The 22,563-nt window shown below is 32.0% G+C and overlaps 1 protein-coding gene across 1 annotated transcript in view; it reads right to left on the reverse strand.

The window, feature by feature from the left end:
• Ge-1 (Enhancer of mRNA-decapping protein 4 homolog Ge-1) overlaps nucleotides 1-22,563 on the reverse strand; it is a 157,723-nt gene that overhangs the window by 130,320 nt on the left and 4,840 nt on the right. The window contains exons 2-3 of the mRNA XM_076474774.1: nucleotides 12,042-12,201; nucleotides 5,587-5,686 (exon numbers count right to left, since the gene is read on the reverse strand). Of these exons, the coding sequence (XP_076330889.1) occupies nucleotides 5,587-5,686; nucleotides 12,042-12,201 (260 nt within the window). The remainder of the gene's footprint in view (nucleotides 1-5,586; nucleotides 5,687-12,041; nucleotides 12,202-22,563) is intronic.

Here is a 22,563-nt window from a genome sequence, read left to right on the forward strand (position 1 = left end):
AACATGATTGTCAGAATCTGGTTACAGATTGTTAATTAACTCCATCAAAAATAGCAGGCCCATAAAGCTCCCACTGATACTGAATTAAGCAACAACGAAAGTCTGTTGACTGATTTAAAACACACAACATGAGCACCGGAGCTCAATTCTTAAAGAAAATTAATTAGTTGCAAATAATATGAATATTCTACCACAACTGTCTGCAAAACAGAAAACTGTTCTCAAGTATTTTCATGATGAAAATAATGACAACCCCTTGCCTAACTGTTGAGAATAGGAACCTGTAGCACAGACAAAATTCAGATGAAAATGCATTTTATGCAATCATAGATTCAGTTATTACTGGGCTCACTATAAAGTATAAAGCAACCATGAATGTTAATTACTTTTTCTTTTTTGTGACAATATCTACTTGTATCAGAGAATAATTTATATATCCACAAATTACGGAGTTTGGTGGCAAGTGTAAATCTGATGTGTCACAAGACTTAGTGGAAGAAATGAAATATCTGAAGGCCATCCACAAAGCTAACTTTGGTGATACTGTATTAAATCCTTTGGATCGTACTAAACAAACTGCACAACTTAAAGCTGCATTATTTTTCTCAAATCTCTCTGTACCTCTTTATATTTTTATGCAATTTCAGTCACAGTTGAAAGAGAGAGATATTCTAGCAAGCTAAAACTGATAAAAAAAACTATCTATGCTCACCACTACCTAAGATCAAATGAAAGATCTGGGAACCATTGCAACTGAAAACCAATAAGCTTGTACTTCAGATTACAGCAGAGTCACCAATCACTTTGCCAGATAAAAGGCAAGAAAAGTATGCTTCTCACAACAAAAATCATACAATACACAACTAACTGGCCCACTGATAATAAACACATTAATGTATTCAACCAGTTCTATCTACTATGCTATTAAATACCTGACATGTTTAAGCGCAATTAAGAACTGTTTTCATATATTCACCAAATTAAATACAAATAAAATTACTGTATGAGCATTTTTTTCACTTTATTAATCTTACCAATTTACTTTTAAAATTCTTGAATTAGTAACTTTTGTGTTTCCCTTTTATGCAGCAATGTATCTGTGTTACTGTATTTGTCAATTTCATGGTGATAGAATTAAGCACCAATTCCTCAAAAAAATTAACATATAACAATCCTTTCTCAAGGCCTGTGGCAACTCTTGGCAACCCTGCCAAAGCTCAAATGATTTTCAAAACCAGTTTAATGTTTCCTTAGATGTAAATATATTTCACTGGAGATATTTAAATATATTTCACTGTACAACAAAATATTAATAGCTTATCAGTTTTTAAAATGGCTGAATGTTAGGTCATAGAATAACATTATCACTTTATTTATTGATAGTTTTATTAACCCTATGGAGATGACTAGAGGTCAGAGGGCACATCATCACATTTGTAGATTTACATTCAAAACTATATTTAACTTGCTTTATTTATGTATGTAAACAAGTTTGGCATCAACTACACATTATAATTCAAATTTTAGTATTATACATCAGTCAATATAGATTTTTTTGTGTTTCATGTGGTATATCACCTTGTAGGTTTGGTCAGATAATAAAGCTCATAATACAATGTATATAGTTTCTTTTTAATTAGAAACTCAAATTTCCAATACTAACAATCCAGAATATAAAATAAGAATCTTCTACCTTTTCAATTTGTAGAAGTATTTCAATATTTAATGAATCCATCATAATATCTCTTCCTTCCACTTCATTATACAAGATCTATTTACCTATGTCTACTTTTGTGTGCTAGTAACTTACTAACCAATCTAAAGCTGTACATTTCTTCTAAGTAATTCTATCACTCTTCCTAAGTTGTTTATGAGAATATTTTGTTGTTGTTTTTTTTATTTCATGCAAATCTACAAATGTGATGATGTGCCCTCCGACCTCTAGTCATCTCCATAGGGTTAATAGTAGTGGAAGTAGTGGGATTGACCATCACATTATAATGCCCACAAGATTTAAAGGGTGAGCATGTTTGGTGAAACAGAGATTTGAACCTGAGAATCTCAGATTACAAGTTGAGTGCCCTAACCACCTAGCCATGCCCAGCCTGTTTATAAGAGAAAAGCTGTTATACCACTGGAAAGTTTGAAGTATTATGACCAAATGCTACTTATTAAACAGAAATATGATTTTTTAGACCCAAATTAAGTTTAGTTAGGAGACCTTAGAAACTGCAGTGGATTTTTGGGGTATCAGTATAGTAATTTATAATTTTTTGGTATACAGAAATGCATAAATAAATTTCACAAAAATTTTTATTTTTCCATCTTCACATGTGAATTTGGATAAGGCTTACAACAAGGCTTAGCAAATACAACTCACAAGTACATAAAAGGACTTTGAAGCACTATAAGTAGTGAAGATCATCGTTTTACAATCTTTATTTTTTATTATTTACAGTTCTATGTTTTAAGATAAATAGCTGACATTTAAGTGTTTATTTGAAAATAATAATATACATATATATGTTATGTATGGTAACCAAAATTTCATTATATTTTACAAAATGCTGGTACACTAGTGCTAAGCATAAGAGATTTCTACCCTGTTTTATTACAGAGAAGTTTTAGAACATATTATTGTACATTCAAACAAAAATAAATCACTGAATAATTTGTTTCTAAAGTGATAAACAAGAAGTCTAAGCCAAAAATACTAGCTCAACCAAAACAAGCCATATTTACATTACTGGGAACTATGCAGTAATTACTTACTGTGTAAGCATGGTAATATAGGAAAGAGGATGTTCATAAGTACTTACACAATTTTATATATCTTAACACAAAATCCCAACTATGGAGGTTAATTGACACCCAAATACTTAAGTTTATTAGATCAAATATAACTTTGTACAGAATAATATCGCAAATATTTTCTCTCATTTTTAAATAAAGTACTTTAAATAATTTGTTTTCAAACCACTGTAATATAAATAAGCTGATAAATTCTATGTCAAATTCTTGGAGCTGGAATTCAAAGAGTCTCTACAGGAAACAACAGCTTATTGACTTCCTGAATTGGCCTGGACTTTCTACAAAATCATAATATAAACATTTAATAATACTTGGCAATTATCATTAAAATCATTTTGCTGTCAAAAACTTGATAAATCCTACCCCACTGTGTTTTCAAAGCAGGGAAAGTTCTGGGAATTGCACTGCACAAGTTTGATGGTGTGAAACTAAATAAGGAATGGCAATTCATTGCTTTATATTCTGCAACTTTCTACTTCAACCACTAACAGAAGAATAAACATAGGAAAAGGGTATAAATATTAGAAGAAACTCCCAGAAGATTTACTTTGTTGTCTATATCAAAAAGAACAGTTGTATTCATTTTTCTTTCTACTTTCTAAGCCAGCTACTGGCAATACAATAACTTCAAAAATAAGTGCAAATAGGTAAGAAGTGTAAAACCTGGCCTTAAGTCCTTTGAAATTTCTTAATCAGTACTAACATACATTTTACTTTGCGTGTGCATCTTTTATTTTTGTTGTACTTTAATTACTTACCGACAGCCTGGAAAATCAAGTATAATATTACAGTAAAGAAAATGATAACTAAAATATGATACATTACTGAAAAAATGTTTGATATTTAATTATAAAGTTTTTATTTTTAATTTGTTTTATTTATCCATTATTATAAATGTAACTAAAATGTAAAATAATAGAAACTTATTATGCAAAATAACAAAAAAAAATCTCTATGGAGTATATTAGTAAGCTGTTTGTACATTATACTAATTTATATGGTAATGAGAGCTGCATGCGTACCATATAACTTTCAACTTGGTTGTAGATGTTTTTCTAGTCAAATATAGTTCATAGGTCAATAAAATAAAAAATTGAACAAATGTAAATAGATGCATACAGTTACGAGAATTAAGTTACTTGGAATAAACATTACTGGTTGTCTGTTACAATCTGCAGTCATTCTAGAACAAAAAAAAAGGGTAATTTTGACTTGTTCTTAATTTTTATGATGGTTATGAGGTCAGTCAAATTGATCAATACCATACAGAGTTAGGGTAGGGAAAACAGCATATAAGGTATTACTGAAAAACATTTGAAATGTACTTAGGATGTTTTAGAGGTTAAGCAAATAAATTTGATTTTTTTTCAGGTAGGGAAAAGAATTTTTTAATCTTAACATGAAAATTACTTTGCACCGAGACTAGTAAAACAAAAGAAAGATTATATTTACAAACAACTTTTTGTTTATTAAAAAACTTCACTAAAACATCTGACTTCGTTTATGTAAATTACTTGTATGTTTACTGAAAGTCTACCAAAATTTATGAAAACACACATAATATTAAAAGTTACTAGGATTATGACGACTTAAAACGAGTGCAAAGTGGTCACACGGTCAATCAAATTGGCAAAGCCTGTGTGGAGAAGAGATTAAGTATGGTAAAGTTTATCCCTAACTAAACTTAAGCAAAAAAACACAAGTTACAAAGTTAATTTATCTCTTTATCTAATATAAGCCACACTAATAAAGACTTGTGAAACCTAAGACAAGTAAACTTATAGATCTTGGTCTCTGTGATGAAAATTGTTTGGTATTATTCTAGAAATCCTGTATTTAAATAAGTACTATAGCAGTAATGGTACTAATTTTACTGCAGATATTTTGAAAGTCTTTGCTAGTTAATTATACTTGTCATAAGACATTAATATCAGGCCTAAAAGACAAAAATAATGTAGTTAAAAAAAAACAAACTGTAAACCTAATACTAATATTTCATGTCAAATATTATTAATTATAAGGTGAGAAATTAACAGTTAATGTGCTCTATAGTATAAAAAAACAGTAATTAGTCTCATCTGAATTTGTTGGTCATCAGTGTGATTACTTTTAACAGAGCATCAATTTATCTAATACTCGAGAAACTGGATTCCTAAAATTCTAGCACCTGGATATTTAAATAACATCCCTAAACAATGGCAGTTATGAAATAAAAGTCTGGAGTCAAACTTTGATTAACATCTTCTATGCTATAGCATGTGCTGTTTCACATGAGAATTATTCATTTTGAACAAAATCAACAAATTTCATTCAACTTCTCAGATAAAAAGAAAAACCAAAAAATATTTGTTTTAGCTACAATAGGTAATGTCATCTGAACATTATTTATATTTCTTTGGGACTGAGAGACTACATTATGCTTTTTTTATATATGTATAATAAATGAAGAATATTACTTTCCTGATCTTTACATGAAATTACTTTCATATTTTAAACTTTATGGTCTCAATCCAAGTTCCTTTTGGTTTACATTTTATGAGTCATTTTTGGAATTCTAATGCAATCTTCAATAACTACACCTAATTTAAGTGTCTAGTACAACCAGGTTTTTAGGATTTTTGTTTGTTTGTAAAAGTACTATACCAAGTTTATTGTAAATCACTGGTTGTAGTTTTATATCCAATAGTTTTGGATAAAAAGATTGAAACACACATGGATTACTTTTACACATTTTAAATAATAAATTTAGTTGTATAACAGAAATAATTTTCTCACTTTGCTGCTTCCAGAAGGACGAGGTGAAGGGCTTGGATAAATTGTGACATCCTTGTTGTAAATTTCAAAACTGAAGTTTCCCTCATCTCCTGTAAAAGTACTAAGAAATTATAAAAGATTAGCATAAAGAACCAGTTAAATCAGTTTAAATATAATTCAAAGCTCACAAGTTCTCTCAATATTTCAATTAAATAGTAATATTCTACTTTCATTCATTCACAAATATTTTTAAATTTTCTCACTATCAAAGAATGACAAATCAGAAAAATGTTCAGAATATGATAAAAGTGGTACACTTCCAGTAATTTTTGAAATGTTATGTTATGTAAAATTACTTTCAATTTCAAAAGCTTCTAATCCAGAGAAGCTCAAACACATTACCATACAAATCACACTAAAACAACATCACCTAAACATTTCTCCATATAGTATATATTTTCAAGTAAATCTGGTTTCCCCCAGAGTGGCAGGATGGATATCCAGGATAATGGGATATTCAATAAGATTTATTAGAGAATTATTTTGGATTTTTTAATGTACAAAAATATAACAATAAAATAAAAAGACTGGATATAGCAAAACAAACAAATGAAAAACCTTTATTTACTCTTTCCATATGGGCTCAGTGAACTAAACCAACCTTGTAACCTCAAAGTTACCATCAGAATTTCTACACCATAACTTTTAATAGGGCATGTGTATCTTCACAAAATGACAACTTTTTAATAAACATTACATTCTTTTGTACATACAAAAATCAGATGTTTTAAGTAACTATTTTTATCTGTGACTTGTATGTGAATACACTGAGTGAAAGAATAAATTCAATGATTTTATGTTAAGACTAAAATATAATGTTTCATCATCTGAAAATCTATGTAACCTCAAAATCCTCCTTGATAAATATCAAAATGTTTTTTCATTTAAACTTATACTCTGTTTTATCCAGACTCAGTATGACCAACCTTGTAACCACCATAAAAAGATATGAAACAAAACTTTTTTTTTCTAGAATGACTGCAAAATGCAACAGAAAACTACATTTGTTCATCCTAAACAACTTAAGACTAAGAATTTACATACATTTTTACCAATTTTTTTTATTTTCCTTTGAGTCAAATCCTAACATACAAGATGTAAATTGCTGAACAAATGCACAGCTCAAGTTACTTACCAAACTATATGACACAATGCACAAGTTTCTCGTGAGCATATCTTCTGGAGAATTGTTATTATTTTTCATTATTTTACCCAACCTAACTTCTCTTATTTAATACATTTCTAATTTTTATAGTATATACAAATTTTTTTTTAATCTCAGTTGCAATGTAAGTTAGTCTATGTTATTTATTCTGATAGTACCAATAAACTAAATAATTTTTAGTCAGCTAAATAATGCTCCTATGAACATAGAATAACAACATACAAAGCAAATTGCTAATTACACTGCACAACAAAGTTTTTGTTTCTTGAACACTATTGGACATTCCTTATAGATTTTTGGCTGCTGATTACAAAAATCACATCCAAATTTGCCCATCATGTACAGTTTCATTGAAATCTTCAGTTTCACCAGAACATTGCTACAATGGAAAAAACGATATCAGAGCAACTAAAATCTGTCAATGCTTGCTGACTACTGTTTGACATTGCAATGTGATGCACTGGACACTGAATACAAACGAAAATCAGGAGCAAAACACTTTTACTTATGTTGAACTTAATATCATATTTGAAACATAAACGCAATTAAATACGTCACTGCCAGTAAACAGTTAACTGTCTATTTCTCAGAGTTCCTATGCAATGAAGCAAAACCAAAACTATATTTGTGCATACCCACCATACCTGTCACAATCAGCAAAAATGTTTCAAAAAATTGTTATGCAGTGTTATGGCACAAGAGCCTTAAAATAATTAAGTTTCTCAATCTGAAATGACAAGAAAAACTTTCAAATAGAAGACAAAGTAGATAATACTCTGTACTGAAAACAACATAATAGCATCTGACAGATGCAAACTTCATCTTTTTTTATTGGTTATCAGCAAGGTAGTCCAAAATGTCAAACAGAGATACTGACAATTTGTGAAAGAAAGGATGTGACAGTTGGACATGGCAAGCAGATCTGATTTTTTAGTTTATGACTCTGTAAACAATGAAGATTGAAGACTAAAAATTATACTTTGCCTTAGCAATATCTGTATTATAACAAGTAACTTACATTCAATTCTGTACTTCAAAGAGAAGTGGTAAATACATTATAGAAGAGGAAAGACCAAGAAAGCAAATGTGACAATTCTCATACTAGGGAAGAATGATGGATTTTAAAAAAATATTTTCTGATATAATTAAGAAGTTAAAGATTATATAATACTAAAACTGCATTTATTAACTATGTTTCAAAGACAAATTTGTGTACATTGATAATTAAGTTGTTTAATTAAATTTTAAATGTAACACTGTGGCAGGATAGTCAAATCACAAACAAAGTTTATGTATTTGCTTAAAATACTAAAAGTTCTTTTAAATAGATAGTAAACTGTTTTCTCGAAACTATATTAGTTATGATCTTATACCAAACTGGCAAAATTTAACTTATTTCAATGGTAACATCACACCTTCTCAGAATGACTGACTATGCATACGATTGTCTTTCCCACTCAAACTTAAAGGAGGTTGTAAGCTTGAGGAATCAACTGACTGATTTTGACATCCTTGTAAAATGTACAGTATATATTACCCACTTTACTAAACCATCAGACTGAGAATGATAAGATGAAGAGCCACTCAAATAGAAATTATCTACTTTTTGCATGTTATTAGTCTATATCCTTTAGCGTATTATTTAATTAAATAAAAATAATTTAATGCATTACTATCATTAGTTTAAAAAAAAAGTAAGGTTAAGTGTCATTGACAACCAACAGCAAAAACTGGCAAGTACTTTATTTCTTGCTTTCTCATTTTTATTCTTTATTTATTATTATAAAAATAAATCAATTTAAAAATATAAATCTATTTAGGTTTGTCAAGGTTATATTGTATAAAATAATAACATAATAAAAATGTTTCATGAGGCACATATGCAAACAGCTCATACTTGGAGTAGATCATGGGTAATGTCATTTTATTGTATAACATGAGCTCCACATTGTCCAAGTGACTTACAACTTATAATGGCATAAACAGTGTAGATAGTTGAATACAGGGTAATCACAGAGCAATAAGATAACATTGAAGTACAAATAGATGTCTACTATTGAGTTTAAATCTACTCAGGATAAACAATCATAGTTTCACATTACAAGCTGAAGCCATTCTAGACAGATAAAAGGGTAATTTTGGTATAGAAGTCAGTGAAGTAAATAACAAATAAAACAAAAGTTTTTCAGAAAACAAACATTTGAAATGTATTTAGAATGCTTTAAAGATTACACAAATAAAATTTGAGATTTTTAAGATGAAAAAAGTATTTTTTATGTTAACAAAAAACCAACTTTGCAAACAGATTAGTTAAAATATACTTGACACACTCTTCGACAAATTTTTTTAGTTTATTAAATTACATCACTAAAAATATGATTTCATGAAGATATACACACTGTATTAAAAGTCAGTAGTATCATATATATATATAAAGACTTTGAACAAATACAAAGAGGTTATGCAATTGGTCAATTTGACTGAGCCAGAATTGAGAGAATTAAGCCAAAAAGATAAATTACACTCACATCCAAGTAACAACCCAAGGGTAATAAGGCATCAAGTAAACAGGAATTAGACGGACCTATGTAAAACAGTTCAGCTAAAAATATTTCATTTATCCCAAATGAGAAAAGAAGTTCATTATTTCAGGAAAATCATTCATGACCATGAACTTAAAAATGGAAAAAAAAAACCTACAGTATGTTAATGAAAAATGTCTAATTGACTCCAAAGATGAAGAAAAATGGATTGATATGAACAACAGGATGAATAATTTTCAGGTAAGTGAGAAACATAAAGTTATCCTTACTATAAAAAGCTTGTGTCTCATGATGTACTGGTAATTAACAGTGAGGAAGAATACATACTGGAAACTGATATGGATATGATGTTATGCTAGTTCAAAGTAGTCTCACACTCTATAACCATGAAATTTCTGGACATTATACAGCAATTACCATACCACAAGGGAGAAAATGGCATCCTATTTGTATGCCATGGGCCTTAAGAGTTAGTTAAAGACAGTTTACTTTAGTGTTTACCTTTGTCACCACAGGCTCAGACCAGCTTCATAACCATGTTTTGTTTTTCATAGTTTTCACACTGTTACTTTTAATACAATATTTGTATCTTCATGAAATTTTGTAAGTTATCAGTATATAAAATATAAGATTTTTTATTAACTTTTAAGGTTTTTTACTTAATGATTTGCTTGCGAATTTTTCTTTTCAAATGCTGTCTGTCAAACATACAAAATAATTTTGATTTTAAGATTAAAATACATTTAAGCATCACAAAATTGTAAAATTTCATATACAAAATCTTTATAACTTCCAGATACTTATTTACTGTTTTTGTTTATAAAAACTTTAAATTTTATCTGTTATTTTTACCACTATTTCTGAATGGGTTTGGTTGATTTAGCCCACCTTCTAACTAACAAAAAATTTGGAAATAGATACAAGTTCCACTTTCTTGTTTTAAAATGGCTATAAATTATAACACACAGCTGTGAATGTTTAGTCCTAATAGCTTAAATCTCATAACATTTTTCTGAAGTAAATATGTATTTCCAATAACACTTACCTACAATTAATCTGGTAGATTATGACAACCAAGCAAATTAAGCACCAAGATGGTTGATAAAGAATATTTAAAAAGGCAGTTAAAAAGATAAAGTTGTTTTTAACCAGTAGAATAAATCTGTCAACAAGTTTATTCTTTTAATAAAACATTTTTATCTACGTTAGCTATCACAATATTGAGCTACTTTTTACAAGTTGATTTTCACATTATTGTAGTATAATTTAGTATGGCTCTAAACATTACAAAGTATTAAAGCTTCTAGAAATGCTAATGAAAGAATAACCTAACTTTTTCTCATTTATGTAGACTGAATATTGAATTATTTTCTCAGATAATTTCAAAGAACCTTCCTGATGAAAAAATCATTATTATACTTTTGAAAATGTAATGGCCAATAGTAGAGTTGGATAATTTAATCAATTACCCATGAACAGTGAGTACTTTATTTGTGTCACAATCTAATTACTCAACTAAAATTATAATTACACTGATTAACCTAAATTAATCTTTACAATTATTGTCTGATTATTCCAATGATCCATATAATCATTAAACTGCTGCCATAAAAATTATCAACTGGTCAAATTATGGTTTCCATTTGTTACTATTTGTTTATTATTCTAGCTGTCCAAGCATACAAAGTATTGTTATTACATTTTTTAGTTTGTTCTCAAGCACAAAGGTACGAGATATCTATGCCCAGCCCAATTTTAGCCCTACAAATTTTTTCTTTTTCTAGTTTACTTCAAATTTGTTCAACATTGGTAATTCAGGAGGTAGCTCATGATTCAAGTCACTTGAGTTTAACCCCATTGCTATCATTCATATTTACCATTTTTGTTAAGCAGAGCTATTATGACTATCTGCATTAATTTTGCACTGCTGACTAGACAGAAGGCAACTAGATGACCATATCCAATACTAATGTCTTATTTTTAACCTACTAAAGGAAAAACAATCATCTGCTTGTTCATACTACAATTTCAGAAATTGTACAAATCAACAAATTCAATATTAGCTGATTAATGGGACTTTTGTTTTGTAAACACCTTTTAAAATCATACAGGTTAACTCTTTCTTGAAAGGTGGGTCTAACTGCACATCAGTCTTTTAGCAAGCTATTTACCAAATTTAATTAAACCACCTTTCATGTTTTACCACTTATTATAACATAAAATCTTAGCTAATGATCCATATTTTAATATCAGTTTTAAGTTCTTAACTTCATAAAATATTTTCAAAAATCCTGAATTTCCCCTAGTGTGAAAAATTACATTTTCTCTGTTATTTGTTTTATTCACCACTTCTCTAATAATTACAAAATTAAACATAAATTACTCACTATGAAAATATCATTCCTTGGATAAACCATAATTTGAATAGCCTTCAATTTTCAATAACAGAAAAAATGTAAAGTTATACTGAAAACAAATGTTTGTAACACATTTAGGAGATTTTAGGGATTACACAAATGAGATTTGGAGAAGAAGATGCTTTTTTTTCACATTTGGAATAGTAATGAAACAGACTATGTATTCACAAAGAAATATTTAGCAAAAATACTTGTGTACTTAATACCGAACCCATCAAGGAAGGATTAATTAGTATTTATCTTCATGCAAGATCACACCATGTGTACTAAATTAACACTGTAAATACTAACATTTCCTGTTTTTGCCATGATGACCTAAATAATGCCTTTAAAACTTCATCCCCAGAACCAGCTGTGAGGTTTGGGGCACCAAGGTTTCTCAGAGGTTCTGCTGAAACTTCCATGTTTCCATTGGTTAGATTTCCACAAATGTTTTCAGAAACTGATCCTCCTGAATAAAACAAAGAATGTTGTTTGTTTCTTATTTTTCTTTGGCAGGTTTCTTAAACCACTTCATTAACTTTTTGATATTACAACAATATCAATATATTAAATAAAACACTGAAAAAAATAGCTTGCCATGTAATCATAACCAATAAAACACGGAAAAATAATAAACTCAAAACCTTGAGAAAAATACATTTCTAATAAACTTACAGTCCTAAAATAAAATTCAGAAAACTCACTTGTAAATTTCTAGAGAATATTTTTCTTGAATATTTTCAATTTCACCCATTATGTTTTACATAAGTGACCATTTTATAGAATTTAACTATATAATCTAAATGAAACAAATTACTCTAGATTCTTTAGTTTGAAATACTTTATTATGGAATGTAAATTACACTCCATATGATTTCACATGGTTTATTATAAATTTACTTTTGTTGCTGACATTAACAAACAGAATGGAAACAGCAAAATGTTTGAAATTATCCTTATGAGGCAACAGGCTACTTGACAGTCATTTTTCAACAGATGCCATACTTTATAAGAACTCTTAATACAGTACCTCATTTTTCATGCTTTCATTTAAGCCTAATTCTTTGTTCTTAAGGTTTCTAAAATATACTATAAGTGCATAGGCCAAGAAAATATCACTGAATTACTGAAGTTGCAGCAATTTGTGGCTATTTGTACACCACAAACTTGTACAACCTCACTTATTTTAGAAGCTTTAAACATATGGAGAGGATTATGCTTTTAAGAGTTGTACCTGGTTACACACAGTTCCAAAAAATCTGCACCCATTAACCCTTTAGTCACAGCAATGTTGTTACTTTCAAACTCCTTCTGTATATATTTACTGAGCTACATTAAAAACTTAATTAAACCATTTTAATATGAATGTTTTTTAAAGAAATTACTATAATCAAGTATGTAACAAGTCTAAATTTTACAAGCTATTACACACACACACACTCAATGTAAAATTAGAGTAAAGACTGTTGGCACACTAGGACAAATTGAAGTTCCACCTGTTCTTCATTAGCACCTGGAAAATTTTCAAGAATTTCTCGATGGAGGTTTCACATTCTAAGATTTCTAAGCTTACAGTCAGCCATGACCACTTGCAAAATTAAAGCCATATTGTCTGGTGACATAATCTTAAGATCATGCAAGACAAATTAAAAATTATTTCATCAACTGGTTTTATTTTCATAAAGAACTTTCACAAGAGTTGCATATCTACTTACAAGATAAATAGTTGTAATCATTGGGCTAAAGATTAGTTAAAATAATCCAGAAAGAAAAATAACTGGTTACAAATTACCTAGAAGAATATGGACACTTCTTTCTAAACAAATAATTTTTTGTTTGTTTGTGTGGGAGTCTATCCATTTATCAATTATGTCTTAAGTGAAGCTGTTTATCATTTTGGACCACTATATTGTGCTTTGGAGAAGAGTTTGAAACACTGAAATAATGCTCAAGAAATCAGGTGAGATCTGGTGTTATTTCAAAAATGAATGATTCCAAATATATCAGTGACTGCACATTTTTCAAATTAAACTTATGCTAAGAATATCACTTGAAAGAGGAAGGTACAAAAAAAATTTAACACTTACAAAATTAATAAAATCTACATGGACCTTCAAAACCTAAAATTCACCATAACGAAGACATTCAATAATTAGTGATACATAATATTAAAAAACAATAATGGACCTCTTGGTACACATTTGCTGTCCTATCCACCAAACCAAAAAACAACTCAAAGCTAGCCTTTATCAATCAAATGCTTTTCAAGCTTTTCTTTAAAATTCCTTGAATTAGCTGCATCCACCACATCTGAGAATATTCAGTTAGAAAACTAAATCCATCTTAGCTGAAGGTGACTCCTATGGCCAAAATTAATTTCAGTATCCCCCATTCTTACCATACTCATCATAAGATATGAAAAAAGATCATGCACCAATACAATCAATTCCCTTAATCAGATCTTTAATATCTTCTTTCTCATAAGAAAAGTTCAAATATTAACTTATCCTTTTATAATAACCTTTTCATCCCAAGTATCATCCCAGCATACCTCCTCTGAACTATTTCCAATGATCCCAAAAATGAACATATTCCAAATGTAACCTAACCAATGATCCATTTAATGATATTACAGTCTCTTTAAAACATCATTAAATGTTTCCATAAATACAACATAATATCCTACTTGCCCTGCCTCAAGCATATAAATACATATATAATAATACATTAGAAATAACCAGGGCTTCTTTTTGTTTTTAATACTATATGCACCAGCACAACATACTGGCACCATTCTTCATATTGCAAAATGAAGAGAAAGATGATAAAACCTACAAGATTAACCTAAATAAACATTAGATTTTCTCAGTGAGGAAAATTCTGTTGTTCATGAGAAAACCAAAGAGACACTGAACTAGAAGTGTTACAAATGACAAAGTGTAAAAGAGTGTGAGAATGTAATGTTTGTTTTATCATGTATGTGTAATTGTCAGATTATCAGTGTAGCATGAGGTGTGAAGCACCATATGAGAGTAATGTGCTATAAATAGGGAACATCAATGGATGTTTTAACACTTACAAGAATAGCCCCTATTAAGTTAATGTACATTAGTGACCTCACTTTGACTAACAGATTTCAATTGTGCAGCAGCAGGTGAGAGCTGTCATGGGCAGACTCAATATTGAATTCAAGCAGACTGCTTGAAACTGTGAAACAGGTGACTACTTATTAATCAAACAGCACATTCTCAGCTAAGATAAACATTTGTGCATACAAGTCTTGGGTATAACCATTTTGGTCTACATTATCAGCTGAAGTGATGATACCAATTTGAGCAGGTGTGAATTTCTATTCAACTGTGCTTCAATTTTATTGTAACCAGGAGTGTATTTTTTTTATCTGGTCTTGAGAAAACATCACAACATAACAATAAAACAAATTTCAAGTTTCTTTTCACCTTCTATAAGTACAAAAGCTAAAGTAAGGAAGTGCTCCAAGAAAAGGAATTAATGGTGTCAGTGACAGTTTCTGTTCCTGGTCTGATCTATATCCACCCACGAGATATCTGACAATGACTGGCTTGGTTGCTGGACTACTGATAAAAAAAAAAAATTGTAGGAAGTATGATTGGCTGAATATTAGAAATAAGAAACTTTGCTGTACATCTTGCCATGAAGTTGGAACTTTCGGAGTGGAAGCAAAGGCAGAAATGAAAGTTTCTAAAAAATGGGGCTACAATGAAATAGCTTATTTTGGTAAAAGTCAACAGGTACAGTTTCTGAATTTGCAGAAAAAAAACTTTTCAATTATAAGGAAACTGTGAAACCGACCACTGAAAATGTGCATTTGAAAGCATTATCTCATGAAAAAGTTATTACCACAGGAATTTTTTGCAAAGCATATACAGTAGCAAAAAAACAATAATTTCATAATTTCAAATCTGAAATCAATATAAATGAGTAAAATTGAATTGATATGGGCTGTATCCTTTACTCGACAGACATGTATTAACATCATGTATCACATCAGTGATGAAATAAAAAATACCAATTCATATAGTTACTAAACAATAGAATTTCACTGATAATTGACAAGTTAACTTCTTTAAGTACAAAATCTACCTAAAGTGTATGTTTGAATTGGGTAATGGAATGAACTCACCAGTCATTTTATTTTTGGACTTGATCAAAAGTGAAAATGTTACAGCAAAAGGAATTTTTATTATTTACTCTATTGTTGATTGGTTGGTTTGGTGTTTTATGCTGCAAAGCAACTGGGCAATCCATACAGAACATCCAGTAAAAAGTTAAAATTAAAGTAAAATTAGCAAAATTCATAAAAAGAAATTAAGGTACAACAAAACAAAGTTTAGTTTTTGAATTAAAAACATAAATAGAATTAAATTCAATTTTTATATCTAGTTTACAGCAGTAAGAGAAAACTTTCAATTTTTATATCTAGTTTACAGCAGTAAGAGAAAAACTATAGTAATACAAGTTATAAAAGACTTTCTGTAGCATAATTTTAATTATCATAACTCACCACAATGACTAACGAGCAAGTTTAAAAATCAACAATAGTCACCTGAAGTTGGCCTTTCCAGTCCTAGTTTGAGTTATCTGATGTTACGACCATTTTCAGAAAGTAAAGTAATTTAAGTTTTAAAAGACTTTTTGTTGCAAAATTTTAATTACTATAACTTGCCAGGATGACTAATGGATAATAAGTTCAAACAACAGCATTAGACACCTGAAGTTGGCCTTTTCAGTCCTGATCAAGTTATTTTATGTTACAGCCATTTTCTAATTTCAAATTGAATTAAATGTACTTTAATTCTTCAAAAGGAAATAACATAAAAAAAAGTCTAACTTATAAATTAAAAACTTAAATAGCATTGAAAATATTAAAGGCCTTTAAAAAACTAAAAATATTTGTAAGGTGGGCAGTGTAGTCATTCCCAATAACACTGTCTAACATTATGGATAAACCTTGGGAGAAAAGATGTTTACATTGATGCTGTCACTGAGAACCGTAATAACGGCAAGACAGTTAAATGTGGCTTATTGTCACCTGAATGTCACACAGACAACCATTGGTGAATCTCTCAGATAAAAGAATACGATGAGTTAAAAAACTGTGATCAATGCGTAGTCTAGTTAGAACAACTTCTTTCCCATCCTTACGAAAGCTAGATGGCCAAAGTCCAATAAAGGGTTTTATTTGGAAAAGCTTGTTTTCACGTTTCTCACTCCAAGTCGACTACCATCTGACATGGAGCCTAGCCTTAAATACAGGACCATAAACCACATATGGAACACGCACAGCAATGATAGTACCAGAGCAGACAGATTTAGTTGTGGTGTCAGTGAGCCCATTCCCACAAATACCAATGTGGACGGGTATCCAGAAAAACTAAATAGAAGTAGATGTTAAAGAGAAATGAACCAGCCTGTTTCAAATATCGGTGAGAACAGGTTGAGAACTAACGTGAAGCAATTCCAGGGCCAATAACAAACTAAGTGAGTAAGTAGAAATTGTGCAATTTGAGTACTGCTATGCTAAGCTTCTATGTGATCCAGGAAAAGAGAAATGACATATAGTTCAGCAGTGAACACAGAAAATGTGCAGGGGATTCTGCATTCACCAACCAAACCACAACAAATCACAGCAGAACCCACAGAGTCACCTGATTTTGAACCATTTGTAAAATAGGAATGGAAGGATGGTTCCAAAGATGTTCAGCAAATAACAGACACCATTTCCAATCGGGAATGTCTGCTTTTCTCAGATGACTTAAAAAAAGGTCACATATGGAGACTGTAATAAGCCATGGTGGAATGGGCTGGCCAGTGGATACAGCAATGTTATCCAAGGACAGACCCAATTCATCCAACTATGCCTGGATACAAAAGGCCACAACAAGCAATGGAAGATCATCTGTTCTGAAAAAGCATGGCCTACCGAGGAAGGAAAACACAACCCCAGGTGGAATGCTGTGGTAAGGATCAAAGTTTCAAAGCATACAGTAAAGATAGTTGCAAGTGGCAGAGGTGTAGAGGACATTCATGAGACTCTTATGTTTTAGCTCTGGACTGGAGAAGTGCAGAAAGCCCCGGTGCAGAGCTGAAGTCCCTGATGATGAACGGGGATCAGCATCTTCAACACCGAGGTTCTGGCAGAGCCATAAATCAGTGACCCATTGTCCAGTTTTGATCAAATAAGAGAACAAATATATCTTTAGTATAGAACATCAATCTTCTCCCCAAATGGTGGAAGAGAAGACGTGAAAGATGTTCAGTGCTCTTGTATATTTGACTTGTAGCTGCCTAAAGTGTGGTATAAAGGTCAGCTTACGGTCACAAGAACTTTGTCTCAGGGACCAATGACAGCACAACTTCACCAATACGGAGTTCAGGATCAGGGTGAATACCCCCTTGGTGGCAAAAGTGCATGCAAACAGTTTTAGAGAGGGAGATGTTAAAGCCATTTGCTGTGGTCCACTTCAGTAAATGATTGAGGGCACTCTATAGTTGCTGCTCAATATACCTCATGTTCGACAACTGACTTGAGATGTGAAAATTGTTGACATAGAGACTGTTTGCAACAGTAAGAGGGAGTTGTTTAGTGATGGCATTAGTCTTCATACTGAGAAGTGTGACACACAAAACACAGCCCTGAAGGACTGCAATTCCTGTAGAAAAGGAACGGAAAGTATCAAAAACCCGCACAAATTTGGAACTGCCTGTCCATTAAAAAAGTTTTAATAAAAACTGGCAAATGACCAAGATACCCAGAACATAGAGGTCTTGCAAAATGCCACACCTCCACGTAGTATAATAAGCCTTCTCAAGGTCAAAGAATGTTACAAGATGTAACCTGGCAATGCTCCAGGTATCAGATACTTCCTGGCCATCAGAAAATTAGATTGAGAGTGGGACAGAATTATATTGCCAACTGACCTTTCAAATCTTGTCCCATATAATTTGGAGATGGTGATAGAAGATATGTTGCTTGTAAACTTAATCCAAGATTCCTTCTGGCTTTGACATTTTACCCACCTAGCATGTGCACGGGCCCACTGGAAAGCAATGAGGTTTGAGAGTGTGGGCTACCTATGAAAAGTATCCAAGGCCCATTTTTGAGCCTTCTGTACCACGTGGCAGGCAGTATTCCACCACAGATGAGGATGTCATGGAAAATGTGTTGAGGTTTTAGGAATAAATTGAACAGCTATATGTATAATACAGTCAGTTACTGTTACCACACAGTCATCTATTGATGGCTTACAAATAATGGCAGGATCAAGTGATGCAGAAGCAGTAAAAGAGGGTCACTTGGTTTGATCCAGCTTCCACCAAGGCACACAGGTCAGGTGGCATATACCATGGCCAGTCTCTCTCAAAATTATAGGAAATTTATCACTACCTCATGGGTTATTGTCTACCTTCAATGAAAACTCAGAGAATAATAAAAGGGTGCAAACAGAAATCAAAAGCAGTAAAGGACTGACTAGGTGCATGAAAAAAAAAGTACAAAAACCAGTATTGAAAAAGAGAAAGGTGGTTATCAGAGAGCATATGCTTTGTGGAGTGACCCCTCCCATCAATATCAGTACCTCCCCAGAGAGATTATGTCCATTAATGTCTCCCAGGATTTAAAAAAAAGATTGCAACTGTTCAATGAGAACATCAAGGTCTGTTAGATCACAAGTTTCTTCAGTAGACATGTAGAGAGAACAAACAGACATGGTACGACCAAAGGAAACACAGATGGCTACAGCCTCCAAGGGTGTGTTGGGTGGCCACATGCTGATCAACCAACAGTGCCTCCTCTTCATGCATTTGTTTATCATACAGTCTGTCATTTCTGTACAAAGAAATCCACTGAAATGTGACTGTATCAGCAGGTTTCAGAAATGTTTCCTGTGAGGAAATACATACAGGATGGTAGGAAGCAATCAGTGCTTTGATGTCTTCCAGATTAAAATGTAATCCTTGACAGTTCCATTGTATCAAGGTGGCCATTTTTATTTATGTGTAGGCAAATTGGGTGGAGAGCCCTTCTGTTTATGACCATGTCTTTTTTCTTTAATTTCTTTATTCAAGGGAGGTCTATTGACCTCCATGGATCCTACCCTGGGAAAACTGGGCAGGTCTTAGATTATTAGAAAAGAATTCCAGCGACTGAAGGCGTGAATGAATGATTGTTTTGCATCTTCGGGTGGGAGAAGATGTACCTGAGGAAATGCCAGTTCCCAAAACCAAAGGAAATGAATCTTGGGGTTTGCTCAAATGAATGTTAGGCATAGAGATGGGTGTTGATGATGATTCACCAACTTTCTTAACCATGGAAGTCAAAAGACTTTTCATATGGTTTGAGAACTATTCTTTTGGAGGAACAGAGATATGCGTCTGTGGTCATGAAATGAAATGCAGCAGCATAAGTCCGATATGAAGTGGTGGACATCAACTTTAAAGCCTAAGAGAAAGTAACGTTTCGAATCGTCTTAAAATGCTACATCTCTTTTTCTTCCAACCATTCAGGGCAAGAACGAAAGTAGGATGGGTGAGAGCCATTGCAATTAACACAATGAGGATCCTTTAGGCTCATAGGCATCAAGGTCTTAGCCACTGCAATGAGCACACATCAAGGAACCACGACATAATGTCTTCAAGTGACCAAACCACTGACACTGGAAACATCTGAGAAGGTTTGGAATATATGGTCATACCTTGCAATTAAGGTAACCTGTCTTGATGGCCGCACGTGGACACGGTGATGTAAATGTTAAAATGGGGACATTGGTCAGCATCATAATTCCATCTTTGCAATGGAGATACACCTCACTGCAGAAAGTCCTTGGGTGGAGAAACAAGCAAGAATCTCAGACTACGGGATGTTCTTCAAATCCCTCTCAAACAATAACTCCTTATGACAAATTCAAAGAAGCATAGGGTGTAACATCAATAGGTATATCCCCAATTGCCTTTGAATGTAAGAGTTCACTGTGTTTAGATGTGGATGTTTCCACCAATATGTCACCAGAGCAAAGCTTTCTGACTGACTTTGAAGAGTCAACAAGTCCCTCTAGTCCTTTCTGAATAAAAAAAGGAGACATTTGCCCTAAAAAGAGAATGTAATATAAGAAAATGAGGTACAAGTGTTACAGATGTTAAAGATTACTGCTTAGAATCTTCACAACATGGTCATTTACCTATGGACTGTTTTTCACTATTTTATTTAAGTTTTTATTTGGAGGATCCATAATAAAAAGGTAGAATGTTTTGGTGCCCACTGAACCCACCATGGAGCCCTATGAGGGACACACTACAATGCCAAACAAGGACACTGCAGCAATGCCAGGGTGTCATAAGCACTATACCCAAACACCAGCATCAGATACAATGTCCACAACACCTGTTGAGAACATCCAACACTGGTACTTGGTTGACCCTAGCCCAAGTGGACCAGCCAACTGACCCAAGGGGGAGCACCCCAAGGCTGCCCGTCTACAGGAATTCAAGGCCAAAGTTGTGTGCTGGTGTTGGACCCCTCAACCACCAGGATCCTCTCTTCCCCATCATGGATCACCATGCATGGCAAACATGCAGGTAGATAGATCCCAGAGGAGGTAATCTGAAAGAACAGAATCTTTCCTGGGATGTCCCTCACCATGTGTAGGAATCCACACTGAGAGGTACTTTATTGTATTTAGTTTTACAGAATGAATGGAGACAATCTGAAAATTATTTTCTTTGTATGGCATGTGATGGTTCAGCCATGATGTTGGGAAGTAAAAGTGCAGTAAGCCCCCAGCATGGACCAGCAATCTTAGAGGAAAAAGGAAAAACTAAGTAGTTCCCCCCTTTCCAACCTTTCTGTCATCAAAGAACAAAGGTGTAAAGTCACAGGTCACTGTGGAAAGCCCCAAATCTCAGAAACCCAATTGAAACTGGCCATGTGAAAAGCCAATTTCATAGAGAAAATTCCAAATTTGCCTTAGAATGTCCTCAATCATCAAGAAAAGTAGCTTCAGGATCCCTAAAAAAAATACCTCAAGCCAAACATACGTCTCAAAATCACAACAGATCAACTCTTGAACAGCCTCAACTGAGACCTCTCCATAGCAAAAGACTAAATAACAGAGGAGGAAAAGGAGAGGTCTGATAAGCCTCTGTGCTGGCAAAAGTAACAAGTCATGGCTACAACAGTGACTCAATTTTTTTTTTAAAGAAAATTGTAAGCAAATCCAGAATATAAAGAATCAAAACATTGCTTCAGAGAAAAACTTGACCAATGCTTTATCAATAAAAAGCAATTACATTATCTGAGTGAGGTACTTATATACAGTACCAGGATAAAGAATACACTGGCATGGGTGGAGAGTGCCTGAATGCCAAAGGCATTTAAGTGAAGTATAAAAGAGTGGAACAAGCTAGACTGATACTGAAATGAGCAATGTAAAGATTGAAGAATAGCTAAAGTGCCAAAGGATAACATGTTTTGGAATGTACTTTGTGAAGTATATTCTCAAACACAGCCAATATATATTTTTCAACTTAACTGTTGTTTGCAAAATATTTTACATCTATATTCATTCAGTAAAATTATCAAATGTTTATAAGTTTACTTGTCCTTGCTGTCAGCACAGTTTTACTGGATGCACTAAAAGAAAATCAGTAACTTAAATGGAAAAACATGCAAATAACTAAAGTGTATTGAAACATGCTAAAAAAAAAAGAAACAGAAATCCATTCAAAATGTTTTAAAGATACACATAGTCTCTTTAAAAAAGAACTTGCTTTTATAAGAACTGAGGTTAGTAATTAA

Source organism: Tachypleus tridentatus, chromosome 13 (assembly GCF_004210375.1).
Source record: "Tachypleus tridentatus isolate NWPU-2018 chromosome 13, ASM421037v1, whole genome shotgun sequence".
In the NCBI taxonomy this organism is placed as follows: domain Eukaryota; kingdom Metazoa; phylum Arthropoda; class Merostomata; order Xiphosura; family Limulidae; genus Tachypleus; species Tachypleus tridentatus.